The 21,741-nt window shown below is 33.5% G+C and overlaps 1 protein-coding gene across 1 annotated transcript; it reads left to right on the forward strand.

The window, feature by feature from the left end:
* The first annotated feature begins 7,117 nt into the window (after positions 1 to 7,117).
* LOC143559761 (purple acid phosphatase 3-like) lies at positions 7,118 to 12,321 on the forward strand. The gene is made up of 7 exons (XM_077048237.1): positions 7,118 to 7,310; positions 9,365 to 9,521; positions 9,653 to 9,760; positions 9,888 to 10,015; positions 10,192 to 10,320; positions 10,688 to 10,755; positions 10,826 to 12,321. Exons 1-7 carry the CDS (start codon positions 7,125 to 7,127, stop codon positions 11,040 to 11,042), a joined length of 993 nt encoding a protein of 330 aa, XP_076904352.1. The 5' UTR covers positions 7,118 to 7,124; the 3' UTR covers positions 11,043 to 12,321.
* The last annotated feature ends 9,420 nt before the right edge of the window (positions 12,322 to 21,741 follow it).

Here is a 21,741-nt window from a genome sequence, read left to right on the forward strand (position 1 = left end):
CTTATTAGTTTGATTCATTAACATCAAATTTCAAAATACTTTTCTAAATCGTGTACTTTACAAATATAATCATAACTTAGTAATTCAAGAAAAGAAAACATAAGCACACCGCACTGCTATAGTTGAATATATGAACATAAGTCACTCTATAGAAATCAAAAACCTTCTTTTTGTCAAGAACTTTATTGGCAAAATAACTTAGATTCAATGAAGTCATGAACTTTTTTCTCTCAAATTTTCCCAGGAACAATTGGAAATCTTCTATCAACATACTCTACTCTAAGTACATATTAATTGGAAGTTGTTAATTGATAAATAAACAAATAAAACAACAATTATTTTGAAAAATTATTATATTGGTTAGATAATTGTATATATATAGCCCAGAACACCAAAATTAAATATAAAAAAGTATAATTAATTCAAGTCTTTCATTCATATTAAGAATTGTCTAAAATAAATAGGGCTTGTTAAGGAAGGTATTAATTGATTTGTTTTAATTAGAAAAATTATGAATTAAATGTTACAAGATAAGGGTGTCACTTGGCATAAAAATAAGCCAATTAGGTGTCATGTGACACAAACATCATTTTTGTTTATTATAATAGTAGATTACATTTATGGTAACGAATTGGCCTTGACTCCCAACAAGAGTAACTTTCTTTTATATCATTTAACCGACAATGACTTTTGATAATATTGATTTAGTCTCAAGCTTTAGTAATTTACCCAATTTAAAATATACCTATACCAATTTGGCTTAGTATATATTAATATGTATGTATTTGGATATTAGTTTTAACATACATATAATTCGGTTATGATTATATATTTAACATGTATAGGTCGTTACTAATTTGTGTATGCGTTTGTTAATTTAGTTCTTCAACTATTTATAAACTATATTGTAGGTTGTTAAAAGTTTGTGTAGGTATATATTAAATTGGTTCGGATTAAGTGTGTTTTGTTTTTTTAATAATTTTTGTGTAAGTTATTAGTAGTTATTTTGTGTAGGTTGTTTCAGATATATATAAATTTGGTTCTCAAAATGCGTACGATTGTTAAAATTTTGTGTAGGTATACGTTGGGTAGGTATTTATATAAACTAGTAGGTTGTTAAAAGCTTGTGTAGGTATATATTAGTTTGGTTCTCAAAATACGTATAAGTTGTTAAACATTTGTGTAGGTATATGTTGGTTGTGTAGAGATATGTTGATTTTTTGTTATCTATGAGTATAATGGTTGTGTATGAGTAAAAAAAACAAATTAACGTTTAAAGTGATTAGTAGAATCCGACAAAAAAGAATTCCTACGTTTCTTAAATTAAATTAACACATAATTAAATTAATAATAAAAGAATGAAGTGAAACTTGAAACTTTCAATAATTTAATAGTTACCAAATTAGGATAGTTAAAACTTTTACCATTATGCCCTTGGAATTTATTTAAATGAGAAAAACAAATAAAAAATCTAATTGGTTGAAATGACTTCTCGCAATAACTTGATTTCTCTCTTGAACTCAAACACACACACACACACACACATATATATTATATATATATATATATATATATATATATATATATATATATATATATATATATATGGCATTTGAATGGGAAAAATCGGTTTCTAAAATGCCATATTAAATGTGTATAAATCTAAAAATGCAAAGTAAGATAATATTGGAAAGTGTAATAATGTTTTAAATTGCGTTGACATTGGTGATTTAATTGAACTTTGACTAACAACAATATAAGATTGATTATCTTACTATAGATAATTTAATGTCTTATAGAATAATCAATTAAATTTCATTTCCGGATTATATAATAATAAATTGAATTAAATAAATTAAGAAAAATAAATAAATACATGAATACTAACAGAAATATACATCAATATTAAACAAAAATAAAAGACGTCTTATCAAACAATCCTCAATCCATGAAATTAGCTATATCAAGTTGGGAACAATAACATGAAATGATAAAATTAAATATTAATATTAATATCGAATAATAAATATTTTACAAATCAGTGAAGATTTGAATCATGTGAAAAAATGTAAAATTAATGTTATAATTTACAACCGGAAAATTCGAATCGCGTTACCTGAAAAACAAAATAGTGAAAATCTCCATTGAATATTCGATTTTGATATATAACCTAAAGAGATTATAAGAAAAAAACATATAATTATTAATATAAATACAAACAAAAACGGAAAACAAAAATAATTGTAATTGATATAAAATCTTACCGGAATAATATGATAAGAGTATCAAATAGGGTATGAAATATAACTACCCAATAACATTAGGAATAATATGATAGAGTATCAAATAAAACCTTTACCAGAAAACCGTAATAACTTCAACATATATATTAAATCTTGGATTTTGATATACAACTTAAAAAGATTATAAAAAAATCATATAACAGTTAAAATAAATATAAAACCCTACTAGAAAACCGTAATAACTTCACCATATCAATTCAATCGTGGATTTTGATATAGAATCTAAAGATATTATTACAAAGTAATATAAAAATTAAAATAAATATAAAACATAACTGGAAAACGTTACCGGAAAACCGTAATAACTTCAACATATCAATTCAATATTGAATTTTGATTTACAACCTAAAGAGATTATAAAAAAAATCATATAACAATTAAAATAAATATAAAACATTACCAGAAAACAATATAACATTACTGGAAAAACATTAACAAATCGGCCATTACCGGAATATAGGAGACGGTGGAGGAATAAGTCGAAAGAGAGAGGAAACAAAGATATATATATATATATATATATAGAGAGAGAGAGATTAAAATGGTTATGGTTTTCAATATTGAGATTTATATAATGTAAATGAGATAATTGACTACCTTTTGATGAGGCAAGGAGACCGATGTTGGTGGAAGGATTGCAAAGTCATACCTGGGGAGACGGTTGTGGCTCAACATCGACTGCTGGTGACAGATATAGGTTTCAGAAATAGGTTGATTGTTCGAGAGAAGAAAGGTACACCTAGAATTCGATGGGGAAATTTGAAGAACGAAAATCTCCGACTGTTTAAGGATAAACTCATAGTGCAGACGCAGGATCGACTAAATGGGGACTCAACTCATATATGGGAAGTTATGGCGACAAAGATCATTCAAGTAGCAAAGGAGAATCTCGGGGTCACAACAGGAAAGGCAGGTGGGCATAAGGAGTCTTGGTGGAGGAATGAGGCCGTACAAAACAAGATAAGGGATAAACAACGATATTTTAGGGAGATTATGAGGTGCACGAACGATGAGGAGCGAGTGGAATTGAGGGAGATCTACAAAACGACCAGGAGAGAGGCGAAGAAGGAAGTGGCAGACACAAAGAACGAGGCTTATAAACGGATGTATGAACGTTTAGAAACAAAAGAGGGGCAACATGCTATGTTTAAGATTGCCAAAGCCAGGGAGCGTATAAGGCAAGATCTGGGGCCTGTGAAGTTCATAAAGGACACAGATGGCAATGTACTGGTCAAGGAGCAGGATATCAAGCTAAGATGGCAAACCTACTTCAACAATCTTTTTAACAATGGGAGAGCTTACCAAGAAGAACATGACAACACAACCTACCAACGACAACAACCGAATAACTGCTACTGCCGACGAATCAAACGAGAAGAGGTGCAGACTGCACTTAGGAGGATGGGAAGGGCTAAGGCGGTTGGCCCAGACAACATACCCATCGAGGTGTGGAAGTGCCTGGGAGAGGAAGGAGCCATGTGGTTAACTACTCTCTTCAATAGTATCCTCAAATCTGGTAAGATGCCAGACCAGTGGAGGAGTAGCGTTGTAGTTCCTATCTATAAGAACAAAGGAGACGCCCAGTGTTGTGGTAACTATCGAGGAATCAAACTACTAAGCCATACAATGAAGCTATGGGAAATAGTGATTGAGGTTAGACTTAGACGAGAAACTCAGGTTACGGTGAACCAATTTGGCTTCATGCCGGGTCGTTCCATTACAGAGGCAATTCACCTATTAAGAAGATTGATGGAAAAGTATAGGGAGAAGAAGCGTGACCTGCATATGGTGTTTATTGACCTAGAAAAGGCCTACGACAGTGTGCCTCGACAGGTGCTTTGGGAGTGCTTGGAGGGTAGAGGAGTACCCAGGAAATACATAGAGATAATTATGGATATGTATACCAGGAGTGCAACAATTGTCCGTGCGCCAGTGGGGGATACTGATTTCTTCCCTGTAGAGGTAGGTCTTCACCAAGGGTCAGCGTTGAGTCCGTTTCTTTTTGCAGTAGTCTTGGATGAGTTGTCAAAGTCGATTCAGGGGACGCTCCCGTGGTGCATGATATTCGCAGACGATATTGTATTACTTGCTGAGAGGAAACAAGATCTAAACATGAGGCTTGAGGAGTGGCGAACAACCTTAGAGACAAAAGGTTTAAGGATTAGTCGCTCTAAGACGGAGTACCTTCACTGTGATTTTGGTGGGGTAAATGACAATGAGGACATACAGATCACCATTGAAGGGCAGGAGGTTCCGCAGGTAAAGAAGTTCAAGTATCTAGGGTCATTTGTTCAGAGTGATGGGGAATTAGACAGTGATGTGACCCATCGAGTTCAGGTAGGATGGTGTAGATGGAAAGCAGCTACATGTATATTGTGCGACAAAAGTTTCCCAACTAAACTAAAGGGAAAATTTTATAGGATTGCAGTTAGACCTGCAATGCTATACGGAGAAGATTGTTGGGCCATCAAGAAGGCACAAATGCGGAAGATGGAGGTAGCAGAAATGAGAATGCTACGTTGGATGTGTGGGCACACAAGGTTACATCGAATAACAAACGTTGTGTTTCGGGAGAGATTAGGGGAAGCGAACATAGCAGACAAGATAAGAGAGTGGAGATTGAGATGGTTTGGACATGTGAAGAGAAGACAGACGGCGAATCTTGTTAGATCCGTAGAAAGCATTACTATAGAAGGGAGGAGGGGTAGAGGACGACCTAAATTGACTTGGGACGAGAGGATTAGGCATGATTTGATAGACCTAAACCTCTCCGAGGACATGGTTAAGGATAAGAATTCTTGGAGAAGTAGAATTAAAGTTAAGGATTTTTAGGGAGAAAAGAATACCTTAGGGCTTCTATTTTCCTTATTTTGGTCACACACCAGAATGATATTCTCTTTACATATATATATAGTATTATTATTATTACTATTATAATTATTATTAGTATTATTAGTATTTTATATTACTGTTGAACTTTGATTTCCTTTGTATTGCTTTATACATATGCACTTTAGAGCTGAGGGTCTCTCTGGAAGCCACCTCTTTATCCCTTTGAATAGAGGTACGGTGTGCCTACATCCCACCCTCCCCAGACCCTATTTATAGCTTTGCTGTTGGTGGGACTTCACTGGGTATGATTGATTGATTGATTGATTGAAATGAGATAATTTAGTAAGTTTTTGAATTCTTATAATAATCAGAATAATTAATATCATAATTACATTAATAGGTTAATTTTGATGTTTGACCAGATTTTTAAAATATTTAATAATTATTGATAATTATTGATTGTCTAGTATTTTAAATTATTTTAGAATTTTTTTTATTCACATAAATTATTAATAATCATTGATTTTCTAGTATTTTAATTTATTTTAGAATTTTTTTATTCACATGCAAAATAGAGAAGTGGTAGATAAAAATGGAAAGTTTAAGAATACACCAATTGGAAGAGGCCATGTTGAGTTAAGGTCTATTGGTTTAATATTAAATTTGTGCAAGAGTTAGAGCGGTAAACCCTTCTAATATTTGTGCAAGAGTTAGAGTGGCCGACTCTATGATATCGGTGCAAGGCAGACCCTTTTAATATACGTACAAGAGTTAGAGTGGCCGACTCTATGATATCGGTGCAAGAGTTAGGGTGATAGACCCTTCTAATATCTGTGCAAAAATGTAAGAATAAATGTATAAATATGTAAGAATAAAGGTATGAATATATATATATACATAAGAAGTAACAAAAAAAGTGCATGTTGTATGTGTAAGAATGGTATCCTTGGATACGGATGTGTATGTTTAATTGTGTAAAAATAACATGTGACTTGTTAAACTAGAATTCACTCAGCGTATCTAACTTTTAGTATGCACACAGGTAAGTAGAATGAGACAGTTGGCTTAAAACTTGACACATGACAATGAACTAAAGAGGTTGACATCGGTGAAAGAAGAATGTTATGTTTATGTTTTATGTTAAGACAATTTGAGATGGTTAAAGAAAAGAGTTGAATGATTTGTAAGAAATTGTTGGCTTTTATGTATTCCGTACAAGTTTTTAATACAATTTGATTTTATAACTGTGTTTATGAGTAAATTTATCGCTAAAGTAGAGTTGTCAGGTCCAGGGCCTTCCAGTCTAGTACACGTTGGTCATCAAGACACAATTTTGATTTCCATGATATACCTCCAACTTGAGAAGGAGGAGAATGGGGTGTATGTTATCCGGGATCCTTGGTCGTTATCCCCTGGTTGGTGATCACCCAGATTATCATTTGCTCAAGAAGTTGTCATCTAAAGTTGTAAAATTTATTCAAGATATATAATTTAGATTATAAATTTCCCATATTTATCTTCTGGTTCATGAAAATATATATATATATATATATATATATATATATATATATATATATATATATATATATATATATATATATATATATAGATTTTCCCTCATTTTTTTTTCTTCGGCTGGAAACGATCTCCTTATCATGGTTGTAAAACGCAAATGCATGCATGTGTTTTCTTTCTCAAAAATCAATTTGTAACTTTCTATTTTGTCTTCTTTTAATCACTACAAAATGATAATATATATATATTGAGACACACAAATTATTATATTAACATTCATCACTACAACTCTATTAATTTGAATAATAGCCAATTCAATTATTAATTCGTTATATCAATCTAAGAAGTTTTATGTTGTGAAAATAGTATATAAACCCCCTCACATTTCCTACAAACTCTCACATCTCTCTCTCGGTCTCCTTCTTCTTCTTCTTCTTCTTCTTCTTCTTCTTCTTCTTCTTCTGCCAAACAAATATGGTTACGATCAAGTCCCCGGCCGCCCATCTGCTGCTATATACGGTACTAGCAATGGTGGTTATGGTGGGGGCTGATCTTCAACGCTTTAAACATCCGGTGAAATCTGATGGATCTCTAAGCTTTTTGGTCATCGGTGACTGGGGTCGGAGAGGACTTTACAATCAATCCAATGTCGCTTATCAGGTATATAGTCACTACAAGATACTCATTTACAACTAAATATGGCTCAAAATTAATGTCTTTTATCTTCATGGAGACGTATATAGTATACCTTTTTATCATTCAAAGCACATGAAATGAGACATATATTACGGGAAAATAGGTACATTTTGGGAATTCTCCCCATATATTATACTTGCGTATGTGATCATGGAATTAGGCAAAAGAGACGTTGATTTCATGAGCTTTGGAAAAATTAGGTGTCCTCAACAGGATTTACGTGTAAATCTTTATTAGAATGTCGTAATCGTTTAACCAAACTCAATTATTCAATTTCAACTTATAATTAGTAATTTATATATATATATATATATATATATATATATATATATGGATCATCTGATATATATTTTGAAATTGAGAAATTTAAGAAACATTTTAGACATAAAAAAACACTTTTAATAAAAAATAAAAAAAATTATAAAATAAAATAAACTCGAAAATAAAAAAAGTAAAAAAACCAAAAATTTTTATTTTTCATCCCGTTTTTATAAAAAAATATCGGTTTAACAAAATTATATACATATGTATAATACTTATTTTTTAAATTTTATACATGTTTTTTTATACACATATGTACAATTTAAGGTAAATGATAATGTACATATGTGTACATTACGTAACTAGAGATTAAATCAAATTATACACATGTGTATAATACGAAGTTTTTTTTATGAAACCGGAATGAAATTTAAGAATTTTAGTTTTTTTACTTTTTTTGAATTTTTTTTTTGTTTCATGAGTTTTTAAAATATTTTTTTAGAGGTTTATTTAGTGGTCCAAAATGGTTCGTAAAATTCTCAATTTTTAAATGGTTCATTTAGGATCCTTACCATATATATATATATATATATATATATATATATATATATATATATATATATATATATATATATATAGGGGTGGGTTATTGTACAATAATCAGTTATCGTACTTTAGGTACGCGAGCTTTATAAACGTCGATTTATTTTTTACGCGGTGACATAATCGTAAATAATCTAAATCTAGTTCTACGATCTTATTCATCAATTGATTCATCGGGCGTCCCTTCATATCAATATAAGTCAATCGTCGATCCATATCAAACTGATCTACAGAGTGACATCAAACTAAATTGAGTTATTTAAACCTAAAATTGTTCGTTACATGCGAATAAACTTCAAACACAATCGGTTAATTTTTTTTTACAATTAAACAAACGATTTCTGTTTCAACTTAAGCCTAATCATACAAATTTTTCGCCTAATCATACAAATTTAAGCCTTCAATTTTACAGTTTCAACTTATTTTGGATGTTAAACAAAACTGAAGACACTATACATTTAAACGTGATGACAAAAAATGAAAACCTTTAAACGTTCAAGTTTAGAAGTTCTGTACTAAAACTTTAGAAGTTCTAACAAAAATGTTTAGAAGTTCTAACAAAAATTTTAGAAGTTTTGTACCAAAACTTAGAAGTTCTAACAAAAAGGTTTAGAAGTTCTAATAAAAATTTTAAAATTTTTGTTTTTTTCTTTTGAAACCAGAATAAAATATAAGAATTTTGGGTTTTTTAGTTTTTTAAAATTTTTGTTTTTTTTGTTCTATAATTTTTTTAAATATTTTTTTGGTGGTCCAAAATGTTTCTCAAAGTTCTCAATTTTCAAATGGTTCTCTTAGGATCCTTATATATATATATAATTGAGATCATGTGAGAACTATTTTAAAATTGAGAAATTTGAGAACCATTTTGGAACATAAAAAATCCAAAAATAAAAAAAATCATAAAACAAAAAAAAGTAAAAAAACCAAAATTCTTATTTATCATTCCGGTTTCATTAAAATAACGTCTCTGTTTAACTAAATTATACATACATGTATAATATGTATAGATACATTCTTAAGGGGTTGTTCTACCGTGATGTATATAGATAAATAGAACCCAATTATTTGAACATATATTATTGACATTTCTTTGTCGGATTTGTTTCTAGTGAGAATATTTAACTTATATATCTATTTTCATAATATATATTCAGATGGGCAAAGTGGGGGAGGAAATGGATGTGGACTTTATTGTTTCCACTGGTGACAACTTCTATGATAGTGGTTTAACGGACAAACATGATCCTGCATTTTTCGAATCCTTTACAAATGTCTATACTGCTCCTAGCTTACAGAAACAATGGTATTCTGGTAATTAATCTAAACTTCAAATAAATTATCTTTTTAATTTATTACTTTTAATTTATTTTCCATTATAATAAGATTAAGATTATATATATATATATATATATATATATATATATATATATATTCTTTTGCAGTATTGGGGAACCATGACTATAGGGGTAACGCCGTAGCACAAGTGAGTCAAGAACTCAGACAAAGGGATAACAGATGGCTTTGCATGCGATCATTTATCGTAAACGCTGGTAGGAACTGTATATTTTATATTAGAAAGATATATAAGTAAATAAAAGTTTAATTAGATTTATGCCTGAGACATTTGTATACAGTTTTTTAGGCTAATACCAAATTTGTTATATCTTACGTACCCAGGAAATCATGTGGATTTTTTCTTTGTTGATACGACACCGTTCCATAGAAAATACTTTAGGGAGACTGATCAAGAATATGATTGGAGAGGTGTGCTTCCTGTAGATGATTATCTTTCACAACTTTTAGAGGTATATAGTATATAAAAATATAATATTTACTTATTATTTCATAAAAATGTATATTGAGCGAGTTCTAGTCAATTAACTTTCTTGAAAATACAAAAAATATGTTGTGGAGCATATATATCAGTTTTGTTATATCCACTAATATTTTATTCATTCTAAATTTAAATAAAAATGTGCAGGATGTGGATGCGGCATTAAAAGAATCAAGTGCCAAATGGAAAATAGTCGTAGGACATCATACAATATACAGTGCCGGTGTCCATGGCAATACCCAAGAACTTGTGGACAAACTTTTACCCATTCTTCTGGTAACATCTGTGTTCAATGTTCATTAGTTTTTACTTTCTAGACAAAAGTACTGCATACATTTCATGTCACCAAAATTAATAACGAGGTGCAATGAATTATGACGATTTTTCTGTTCAAAAAAAAATGTGCTTAACAAATCCTATAGCTATAAGACAATGCGTAGTGGTAGTTGGAAGGGGGGGGGGGGGGTTGTTAAAACCTAATCTCGGTCACTTCTCCCTCTACGGTGGTCTAAGTTTAGTAATCTATTTAAGCTATGACCTTTGGTTAGTCACTAGTAATTAAACATGTTCCACTTAATTTTGTTTGCTTGAGGTTGTCCTTTGATAAAAATTAACATGACTTATGTGAAATGACCATATGTAGGAAAATGACGTGAATCTATACATAAATGGACACGACCATTGCTTGGAGCACATTAGTAGTTCAAAAAGGTAAACCTTATGTTTTTGGTTCATTTTACATTCTTTGGACAATACTTTGAGCAAAATCGTATGCATGCAGCCAGCTTCAATTTCTAACAAGTGGAGGCGGCTCAAAGGCATGGCGCGGCGATATCAATCCATGGAACCTTGATGAAATGAAGTTTTATTATGACGGGCAGGGTTTCATGGCTGGAGAAATTAATGAAAATGATATTGTTGTGTCTTTTTATGATGTTTTCGGAAACTTGCTACATAAGTGGATCGCCTCTCAAAACGCGCATAGCGCTGCCTTGTAGAACTTATTCTTGGACTATTGAATTTGTTAACCATGAACAAGTGTTCAAACCTTGTCTATTGTCGGTACCATGTGCGCATGAGGTTTATGTTATGAGCTAAAGTGAACAAGGTCGTATAGTAACTTGATATGGATATGTAATGTACGTGTTTCAGTTGAATTTATGATACGATGTCATTTCCTTAAAAACTTGTATTGAAGTTTCACTTTTTATTAGTAGATTTACTTTATTATTACATTTACTTCATATTTTTATGTGGATAAAAAATTAAAAGCTAAACCTGACATATTTTAGATATTATGATTTGAAAGATGCGGTTAAATAACTTTAATGTGTCAAAGAGAATTTATTATTACCTAACATGGGAATTGAGCACATGACATTGTTGGGTTTCTTGTTTGTAATGGCACATTTTCCTTCATCAAATTGCAACCTATGACTCCACTTAAAAGATTATAATCGAGCTCAGGATCATACTGCACGTCATTTACACTCTGTTTCCGAATTTCATTTAAAAAGATAAAAGAAAGGAAAGGAGAAAGAAAGAAAAAAAAAGGGAAACAAGCAATGTTATTTTGTGTTCCCCAATTAAATGCAAACGAAAGGAAACTAAACATTTTATGTGTTCTCTAGTTGGGAAGAAAAGAAAAGAAAGTTATAACTTTACCATTATACCCTTAGGTAAAATTAAAATAAAAAATACATTACATTTCATTCTCCATTACTTGTTTCTCTACCAGCGGTTATGCTCTCCAACCTCTGTAGTCCCAACCTAGTCTTCAACTCCATATTTTGACATGCCCACTGTTGCGCCCTAATAGTTGCAACATTACATTAAAATTCGTCCACATTATAACACTTGTTAAATCAGAAGCTTGGCCATTAGTTAATGGCTATGCACTTATGCTAATGTTCTTCACATATGGCATTGGAAGAATCATTCGAAACAATGGTAATCTATCGAGTCAAGATTCACAGCGAATAATGACTCAATCATAAGAAGCATTATGTCTCGTCTACAACATTACCATGAAAATGTTTCAAATAATTTAACAACTAAAACCTATCATCTCTAGTCACAAAGAAAACAAGAAAATTGAGCTATGAGCAGTACTCTACTCAGCAATTCAGCATGTATGCATGCTTTTTTGTTCCTTTACTTCTTAAATAATATCAAACAACAAGATGCAACAACTATATGGTTTTCATCATAGTTTATGCATATATAAACTTGGCCACTCAGGTTATGCTACTTTTGCCATGAAGACAAGCCGTATCACCTAATCTCAACTAACAAAACAGGAAAGAAGGATCATCAAGAGAAGATAATACTTCAACTCATATCAAAATACTTCTAAAAAGTTCAAAAACAAAAATAACTCAAAAACTAGTTCAGTGTTTTAACTTACAATGTTAGGGTTCAAGATACCAACGGATCAAAGGCCAATTAATTGATAACTTGATATCTATTATCAAATAACATATTGAACCTATTCAATTCCACCAATGAACACAAAAATTATGTAAATTAAACTAAAATTTTCGTCTGATTCAATAATAAATCAATTAATTCTCACCAGGCTGAAATCAAAAACAACTCCGCAGATGCTTTCTGAGTTCCTTCAACTTGTGTTTGTTTATCTTCTTCACAATATCAGCCCAAATCCCTAACTCTCTCGCCAGAAATGGTGTCATGGTAAATCAAATCTAGAATCATACTCAACTGGATGAAGACACAAATAAAATGCGAATCTAGGGTAAACAATTGACGGAAGGAAGAGGATTAGAGTTTGATTCGTAAGTTGTTAGGGAAGAAGGGGATCATAACGAGTGGATATTTGCTGAGGGCAATATGGTAATCAATACCCTTTTCTTTTCCTTTCCATCTAATTCCGTTCGATTTGGAGAGAAAACAATTAACACTCTATCCCTTTTCCTTTCCATTCCTTTCTTTCCATTAAAAAAACTCTGGAACACTCTTTTCTTTTTGATTCCTCCCACTTTCTTTTCCTTCTCTTCATAATTTAACTCTGGAACAGAGTTTCCAACCAAAGGTTCAAATCTCACGTTCTCCTTTCCTTCTACTTGAATATTTTTCTCATTACCCATTCGTACAGTCACTTTTCTTGTGAGATCAATGTTTCAAACAAGGTTTTCTATAATTCCATGTGGTTTGAGAGACCATTGTCCAGAAACCGACATCGTTGGTTATCATACCACTTTCATCATTAGTCATAAGAGCCTCTTCATATTCTTAATCATTTTCATCACATGCAAGTGCCATATTTAAGAGATCTTCTTCCGTCATAACCTTCTCCCTCAAAAGACACTCATTTGAGGTTCACTCCAACATGGCCCATTTTGTAGCAATTAGAACATTAAATGTTGCTTTTACCTCGTCCATAACTTCCACCTTGACCTGATACACGACATCCGGTAGGTGAACGGTCTCTGCTAGATGCAAACAGCTAATACTTTCTCCCTCTCTTACTTGAAGCATCTTTTCATCAACAAAATTTGGACTCCTCGATTAACCCTAGCTTTTGGGGCTTGCAGTTGTACCATTAATTGGCCATATGAAAACTTACTTAGGTCTTTGGATTCTTCAATTCCAGCAACGTGATCCCACTTCGCCAGTAAGCTTCAAAGAACCTTCTCCATAACTGTTTGCTTTTTTTAAATTTCTCACCATACAATTATTTTTTTGTTCATTACTTTCATGACATTCGACAAGAAATCAGCCACATGTTCTCCCTCCTTCATTTTAATTATCTCAAGTCTCTTCTAAGCCATTACAGCTTCATCATTTGAACCTTTTAGTTACCTTGATACTTGTTTTGCAGGGGTATCTATGCAAGCTTGGGTGTAGAGGCTTGATGCACTAAAAGTAGTCTATTATTTATGAACTAATTTAACCTAATATAGACTCTAAGTTATACTATAGACTCTCTAAAACTCGACTTAATTACTAACCAGCAAGTGAACCGGTCGACTATAGTAAAGGTAAGTAAGTCCAAAGATCGAACCCACAAGACTCTTTGGATTACGTAAACTATAAGCTAGACTTGATGACATGTAACACTTTTTAACTTTTATATTATTAGACGGGGGGGGGGGGGGACTAAAGTAATAAATAAAACAATTAATTTAAAATAATTACGAAACACCAGCACGGCCTAACTTGAACTCAAAATTAACACTAATGATGATAAAAGATTACCCAGGTCAGAATCCCAAATAATTTAGTTATCTTTTAATTGGACACAGTTTGTTATCAGACCGGGATAATAAAACATTCACTTAATGAGAAACCGAACATGACCCTCGACCCTTCTCGAGAAAACACCTATGGACCACTAATAAGTTATTAAAACACCGATTATATTTGACTCCCCGACGATAATCTATTTGTTTATGAAAAGTACCTTTTTATGACAAACTTCCTCACGATATGAAAATCATAGGTAAAATAGTATTCTGATTCGACTCAATAGACAAGAAATAATAATTAAACCAAGAAAAGCTTTTCACAAAGGACCTAACTTACCAATTTATCAACCAAACCTATCAAATAATCTTGCACTTCACATATATTAAGATTAGTAGAACACTTAGACCTAGTGAACATGTGATATGAGCTTGCTATGGTAATTAAATGTGGGAATAACATTTTATTCCTAAGTCATTTTATTCCGTGATAATTAAAGAACGAGATGTGCATAACTTCATGATCTCCACTAATACATCAATTATGTAAGCAAGTATTTTATGATAAATATTTATAAAATAACTCACTTTGAAGATGAGACAATCCCTTAAATTACTAAACAAATTGTCCTTGATACTTTAGTAAAAATAACCTTTGAATGATACATAAAATATCAATTAAGATTAGTTGAGCTGTAAAGGATTAACCTTGAATTACCAAATATTAATCCACACAATTCTTGAGTAATTATAGAACTCATGTAATGAACACCCAGGAGTTTTTAGCATAGATTTTGTTGCACACTCACTTAACGAGTAATTAACCGATTTTAGTGGGTGAATATCAACAATCCGTTTTCACAAACATTGTTGATAGTTCCCATTGAAAATGATTAATCACTACTAATATTCCACTAGGTCTATGTCAATATCAGGATTCATGTTTTTTCCCCGACCAAGCCGTTACAAGAATGGAAATTTCTCAGATTATCATCAAGGATGGAACTTGGTGGCTCATTTGAAGATTCTTAATTTAATAACCAAGCCCATATAAGAGTGTAGTTTCCTAGTTTATCATCAAACTCGGAACTTGGTGTCTATTTTAAGGTTCACCAAGGCCTCACAAACTCGCAATTTCTCAGCTTATCGTTAAACTTGGCACCTGGGGTATCTTTTAAGAGTATTTTATCATTCCTCATCAATTGATAATTGCAAGATAACCATTACTTATTAAAAACCGATCACAGGTTTTGTCGTGTATTTTGGTAAAAGAATTTTTTTCGTAGGGGTACGAGTATTTGAGATTCTGCTTTAATATTTTTTTTTCTTGCTTTTGCTCCATTCTTCGTCCCATAGTGTGGTGAATCAACAATTATTTTATAAGCCAAATAACTCTTTCAAGCTCAGATCGTCAAGACCGGTTCTGACCAAGTTGTGGATCAGTTCTTCCTTCACCCTACTCTGAACATATCTTCCAACTCTAATGGGTCATTCGACTTTGAGCCTAATAGCCCACACCCTTATTAGTTCGGTATATTCGTATTGGGATTAGGATTGTGATGTGTGAAAGGCAATATATAAAATATTAATAACTAATTCTCGCAATTTAACACTAAGTCTTAAAATATAAAACGGATAAACTAACATTGCTTCACACAAACGACAAGTGTACCGGTCAAGTAGCAGCACGGCCTAGTAAGTCCGAGTATCGAACACAAAGACACGTGAGGTGGCTCAAATACTAAACCCTAACCAAGTCCTGCCTAAATAATATATTTGTTTAACATATATATCTAAACTAACTTAATTAATTTAACTAATCTTAACGAACTTAACAGAAAAACTTAACGGAACTAACGATAATAAGAAAACGAATCACCAAGGTAAGATGACATAAAGAGTATAGGATGGCTTAGATGTTACAAGTTGTTGAAACCAAGGTTCTGAAGATGGGCTAACATAGATGAGGTCAAGGCAACTGGGTCCATGTCTAAGTTACAGATCTCACTAAGGCTTGAGCTATTACAAACCTAGGAGAAGTGGGGTAATTCAATCTAAGGACAAAATACCTCGACTTACAAACTTAACCTAGCCGACAATGGGAAAAACGCATGTGGACTCGCAATGACTAACCCGATCAACTAACTAGTAAGATAAGCCGACACCTGTAAGGCCAATATTTGTGACTTGCGATATCAAATTACGAAAATCGTTATATATTTTATGGTCAAGTGAATAATTTAAGCCGACGAGGAAACCGGACACGAAACGAGAGCTTCGGGAACACACGTTTAGCTTTAACAGGGAGAAAGCTTCTAGATAGCATTTATTTTGCTATATATATGTCTTTGTTGTTTGCATTTTAGTGTGTGTTTCAAGTGTGTAAATCACCCACCCAAGTGGAGCTCACCTTGGGTGGGATCAGTTCGTCTAATATTATCAATCTTTTAACCGATTACAGAGTCGTTCACTATGCTTGTTATATTTATATTATTGTTCGATCGTTAGATTTAACGCACCCGTCTCGATACGTTTATCAAGTGCAAAATCAATTCGCGTGGTCATTTTGGGACTTACAATTGGTATTAGAGCGGGTCGAATCTTATGATTCAACTTTGCTCTTGATATTCGGGTTCTATTTCCTCTATTAACCGAACCAGGACGCTAAAGACCTGTTAAAGTTTGAAAATAAAGTTTCTAGATCTAGAAACAAATTTGGAAATAAAGTGGGGAATAAGTGTGTGTGAAGAATTCTCCTTGTAGATCCGAATGTTCGGGATCTACAAGTGCCGGATCCGAACATTTCGGGAACCTTTTTCTGGCGGTAGTGGTGGTGGTTCTGTTATTCCAGCATGCAAATTTCCGGCAGGCGAGAAAGAAAAGAAAAGATGGCGGTAGTGTTGTGGAGTGAATGCTGGAGCTCCAGTGCGTTTATTTGGCGCTGGTCACCGAAGGTGGTGGCCAGAATATATGGCCAGTTTGGTGCTGATCATGGCGACGACTGGTAGTGTTGATTGAAGCTAAGTGGGTGACGGCAAATAGCCGACAACAACTGATGGCAACCTACCACCACTAATTATTATGGTGGGGGCTGTTAACGGGAAAGATGGAGGCCAGCAGTGGCGGCGGCTAGTGTGTCGGTGGCCGCGGTTGCTGTATGTTTGATGATGGAGTGGTGACCGGTGGTAAAAAAAAATAAATTCCGACGATGGTGGCCGGAATCGTTTTTCCGATGGGTCGCAGGCTGCCGGAATGGCGGCTGGTTGGGGATGATGGCTGCCAACTTGAGAATAAGTTCCCTTGTTATGTTTGTGCCCTAATATGTATGCAGTAATGGGCTTGGTCTGTTTGGTCCCAATGCATGGGATATGTAGGTAATGGACCAGTTGGGCTTCAATCTCATGCTTTGATAACTTGGGCTGGTGGGTTTCTTTTCATGGGCAATTAGAATGTTTGTGTTTCATTTATTTGGGCTGATTATATGGAACAATTTTTGGGCCAAGAAATAATTATTGTTCGGGGTTGACTAATTGTAGAAAGTCAAATGTGTTCGGGTTTTCGTCATTGTTGGACCGTGTTCAAAGCATGTTATTTCTATGTTATTTTCGAGGCGTTTGAGAAATTAATGAACTTTGAACAAATTGGATACGAATTTGGACTTAAGGAGTAAATCACAAGCTTTGTTCATTTGATCACCTTTAGGGGGTGATTGAAGAGGCTTCGGCTTTATCGGGTTGATTCGTGAAGATGCGAGACACGGTTTGACGATGTTTTGATATCACAAGCCAAGTCGGTGATTGTAAGGCCATTATTTGTGACTTGCGATATCAAATTACGAAACTCGTTATATATTTTATGGTCAAGTGAATAATTTAAGCCGCCGAGGAAACCGGACACGAAACGAGAGCTTCGGGAACACGCGTTTAGCTTCAACGGGGAGAAAGCTTCTAGATAGCATGTGTTTTGCTATATATATATATATATATGTATTTATTGTTTACATTTTAGTGTGTGTTTCAAGTGTGTAAATCACCCACCCAAGGGGAGCTCACCTTGGGTAGGATCGATTCGTTTAATATTATCAATCTTTTAACCGATTACAGAGTCGTTCACTATACTTATTATATTTATATTTTTGTTCGATCGATTGATTTACCGCACCCGTCTCGACACGTTTATTAAGTGCTAAATCCGTTCGTGTGGCCGTTTTGGGACCTACAACGCCTAAGGTCTTGGTCCAACTGAAAGGTGGTGAACTCACTGACTTGAATGACTCAGAAAACATAAACCTTAATGGTGACATCTACCAAACTCAATCAACACACAAAGTCTTAATCGAACTATGTAACTAACAACCAGCCGAAACTAATTCATGTAATAGTCAATCACTTGGGGCCCATGCAACCTAAAACACATCTAGGGCAGCGGGTATACACATAATAATCTCATAGAATATGAAAGTTACAATAGATAAACAATCAACCTCACGTGTAAGCACCCTAAACTAGTTAATTTTAACCGTTAAATATCAAATATAGGTGATTCTAACCAATCTAGCCAATAATAATCAATGAACAGTAGCAAAGATATATTAAAGTGATCAACATATTCATATAAATCTGATTACAAAAGGTTTGAATGATTAAAACCAAAAACGAACTTAAAATCGTTAAAATACTCAAACCGACAACCAAAGTATAAAAGATAAAATCGAAAGCTTGTCCTCCTTGGTTTCTCCCCTAGAATAGGTGTGATAGCTGCTGGAAACTTTAGTATTTCGTTCATAGGGTTTATAGGGTTTTAATAGATGAGTTTAAACTTGTTTAACAAGCCAAAATTAGCCAAAACAAGCCCACAAGCCCATATAAGGACAAAACAGTCGAAGTCAATGAAAGTCAAAGGGTCCGGTCAGCCCCTGGGGTGCCCTGTCACGCGAACATTAAGGTCCACCTGGCCGTGTAGGCCCATCGTTTTTTGATTTCTGACTCGTTATTCCTCGTATGCGCGCACCGTCTTCGTTTCGGTCCTCGGGTGAGCTAAATCCATCACTTTAAGACTTGTTTTCCATGTTCTCTTCACCCATGATCCTACATCAAACATAAACATGTAAACACAATCAAAAAAAGATAACAAACGCTAAAACACATAGAAAAGCTTGATAAAACTAATTCGAAAATGTGTGTATTTTACAACACATCAAACATCCCCACACTTAAATCTTTTTCGTCCCTATAAAAGAAGTAGGCACAGGATCATAACCGATAGATAATATCAACTCAACTCTTGACTTTTTACAATATTTATAATTCAAAAGCATTATAAACATTAACCGCTATTGCCAGTGTATTGGTCCACTTTAAACCCATGACCTTTCCATGTGTAACAAGACATGTAACATGTGACGGTTTTTAAGTTTATATGAACTAGTGGAAGCCGAAGTTAATAATAATATATTTTCTTTCTTTTCTTTTGCTTGGTTTTACCGACCCAGAACCACCCCAAGTTGACTTAAACCTCATATCTAACTGATCAAAAACAGAATATAACATTTAAGCATAACTGAGACGATCGAGGATATTGTTTATCCATATAAATTTAAGCATTAAGGTCTACTAGGCAGCCACTTAGATATTCAATTAAGTGCAATTAAGAACTAACTAGCTAGTGTTCTCCACTACATGGCATACCCTCATTATCAAGCAACACCCCAGGACTGTCGCCATCGCTGAGTATACACGAATTCATTTGTGGGTTTACATATGGCGTGAGCCTTGTGGTCCGTTTCTTAATGGTAATAGGACGCGAGCAAAGAGACCTCATATGGCTAACATCGTGGTTTGATCATGTTAGTAATATAATTTGTATTTTAAAACATAAGTGATCAAGTTTTATGACTTACGATTTGGCAATAAATTATGGGTTTGCTATTTTAAGCTTATTAAAATATTCACAAATCCACTTAGGCGATGTGAATACCGAGATGATATACCGTACACCGACCCATAGTCTCCGAATCCTGGAGCATCCCATCAATACATAATTTAAGGTTATAAAACCATACATCTATGAAGTGTCTACCACTAAAACTAGAAGTATGTTTTTTACGCTTATATCATGGTCTAACTAGTATACCCTAACGTTAAACCTACCTAAACATCGTACTTCAGCATTCAGATTTTCATAAAAATTTGGCAATCAAATCAAACATGAGGCTTGAGTATGGCCAAGACTTTCATCCTAGAATTATTATAATGCATCCCACTAAAGTTCAATTACTTTAAGATTCAATTAAAGTCGAACATCAACTGTCTATACCAACTAAAGAGCTGAGCCCACAGACACATCCCAAATTATATGCTCTACTTTTAAAAAAACTCAATTTTCTTTTAAGAATCCATGAGGGATAATGGTCGGTAGTTAATATCTTTTCCTGTTTAATGCATAATTTTAAAAAACACGGGACAAAAAGTTTTAAAATCTTTTACTGTTTTTAATTAATTTTTCTTTTATACCTTTCTTTTGTTTTATTTTTGTTATTTATTAGAACATTTAAAACATCAATTCCCTATCCCACACTTAAATTTCGTATTGTCCTCAATGTGAGACAGGAAAAAGACAAAATTAAAATAAACAAAGAAAAATGGAACAAACTCCACTGGTAAATAGCAGTGAACGTGTGTCATGAGTCATGCTCCATGCCCATCAATATGATATCGTCACGTCAAATGATGAAGAAATTGGCATCTCCACACTTGCTTCAAACCTTAGCTCATCAACCATCTCATAGCCAACCACGAATCCACCCGCTAGCAAAAGAAAAACTCAAGAGAATAAAAAAATAAAAGCAAAAATAAAAATAAAATGAACAGCAAAGATATTACCGGGTTGCCTCTCGGAGAGCGCTAAGTTTACACTAAAAGTCTTCAGCCAGACTTGAAAACTCAATCAAGAGGCTTCTCCTTTATCCGCTTCCCATCAATACTCCTTAACACTTTCCTCTTACAATTGGTTGGGAAGAAACCAACTGCACCGCTCTCTTGGGCCCAAACATACGACTTGAACTTGTCCCACCAACTCGTAGACTCCCTCCAAAATGATTCCCTAAAGTGAAATGGGAGTGATGAACTCTTTTGCACACCATGATATTTGATCCTAGATATGCTCCTTCCTTTCCTTTTGGTTAACCTTTTAAACCTCGACACGTCCCGAATGGATATGAATGGCAGTTAATGTTTTGGTTTTTCATAAACGAAGTGTTTTTTTTCGGAAGGACTGAATCATCAACTACCTCATGGTTCTCCTCACAGAGTTTCTTCTCGATCCCCACACTTGGCTCGTTACACAGTAAATCTTCAAGCAACTTCAAATCACCAAGTGGATCAAACTCTCCTCCATCCATCACTGTAAAATCCACCAACTCGTCACCAAACTCACCCCTAAATTCTTCTTCCCATGAGGGAACACATTCCTCTGACTGCTTTTCCACCCCCGC

Source organism: Bidens hawaiensis, unplaced genomic scaffold (assembly GCF_021521415.1).
Source record: "Bidens hawaiensis isolate Kalapana, Puna unplaced genomic scaffold, B.hawaiensis_p1.1 tig00020033_1, whole genome shotgun sequence".
Lineage (NCBI taxonomy): Eukaryota > Viridiplantae > Streptophyta > Magnoliopsida > Asterales > Asteraceae > Bidens > Bidens hawaiensis.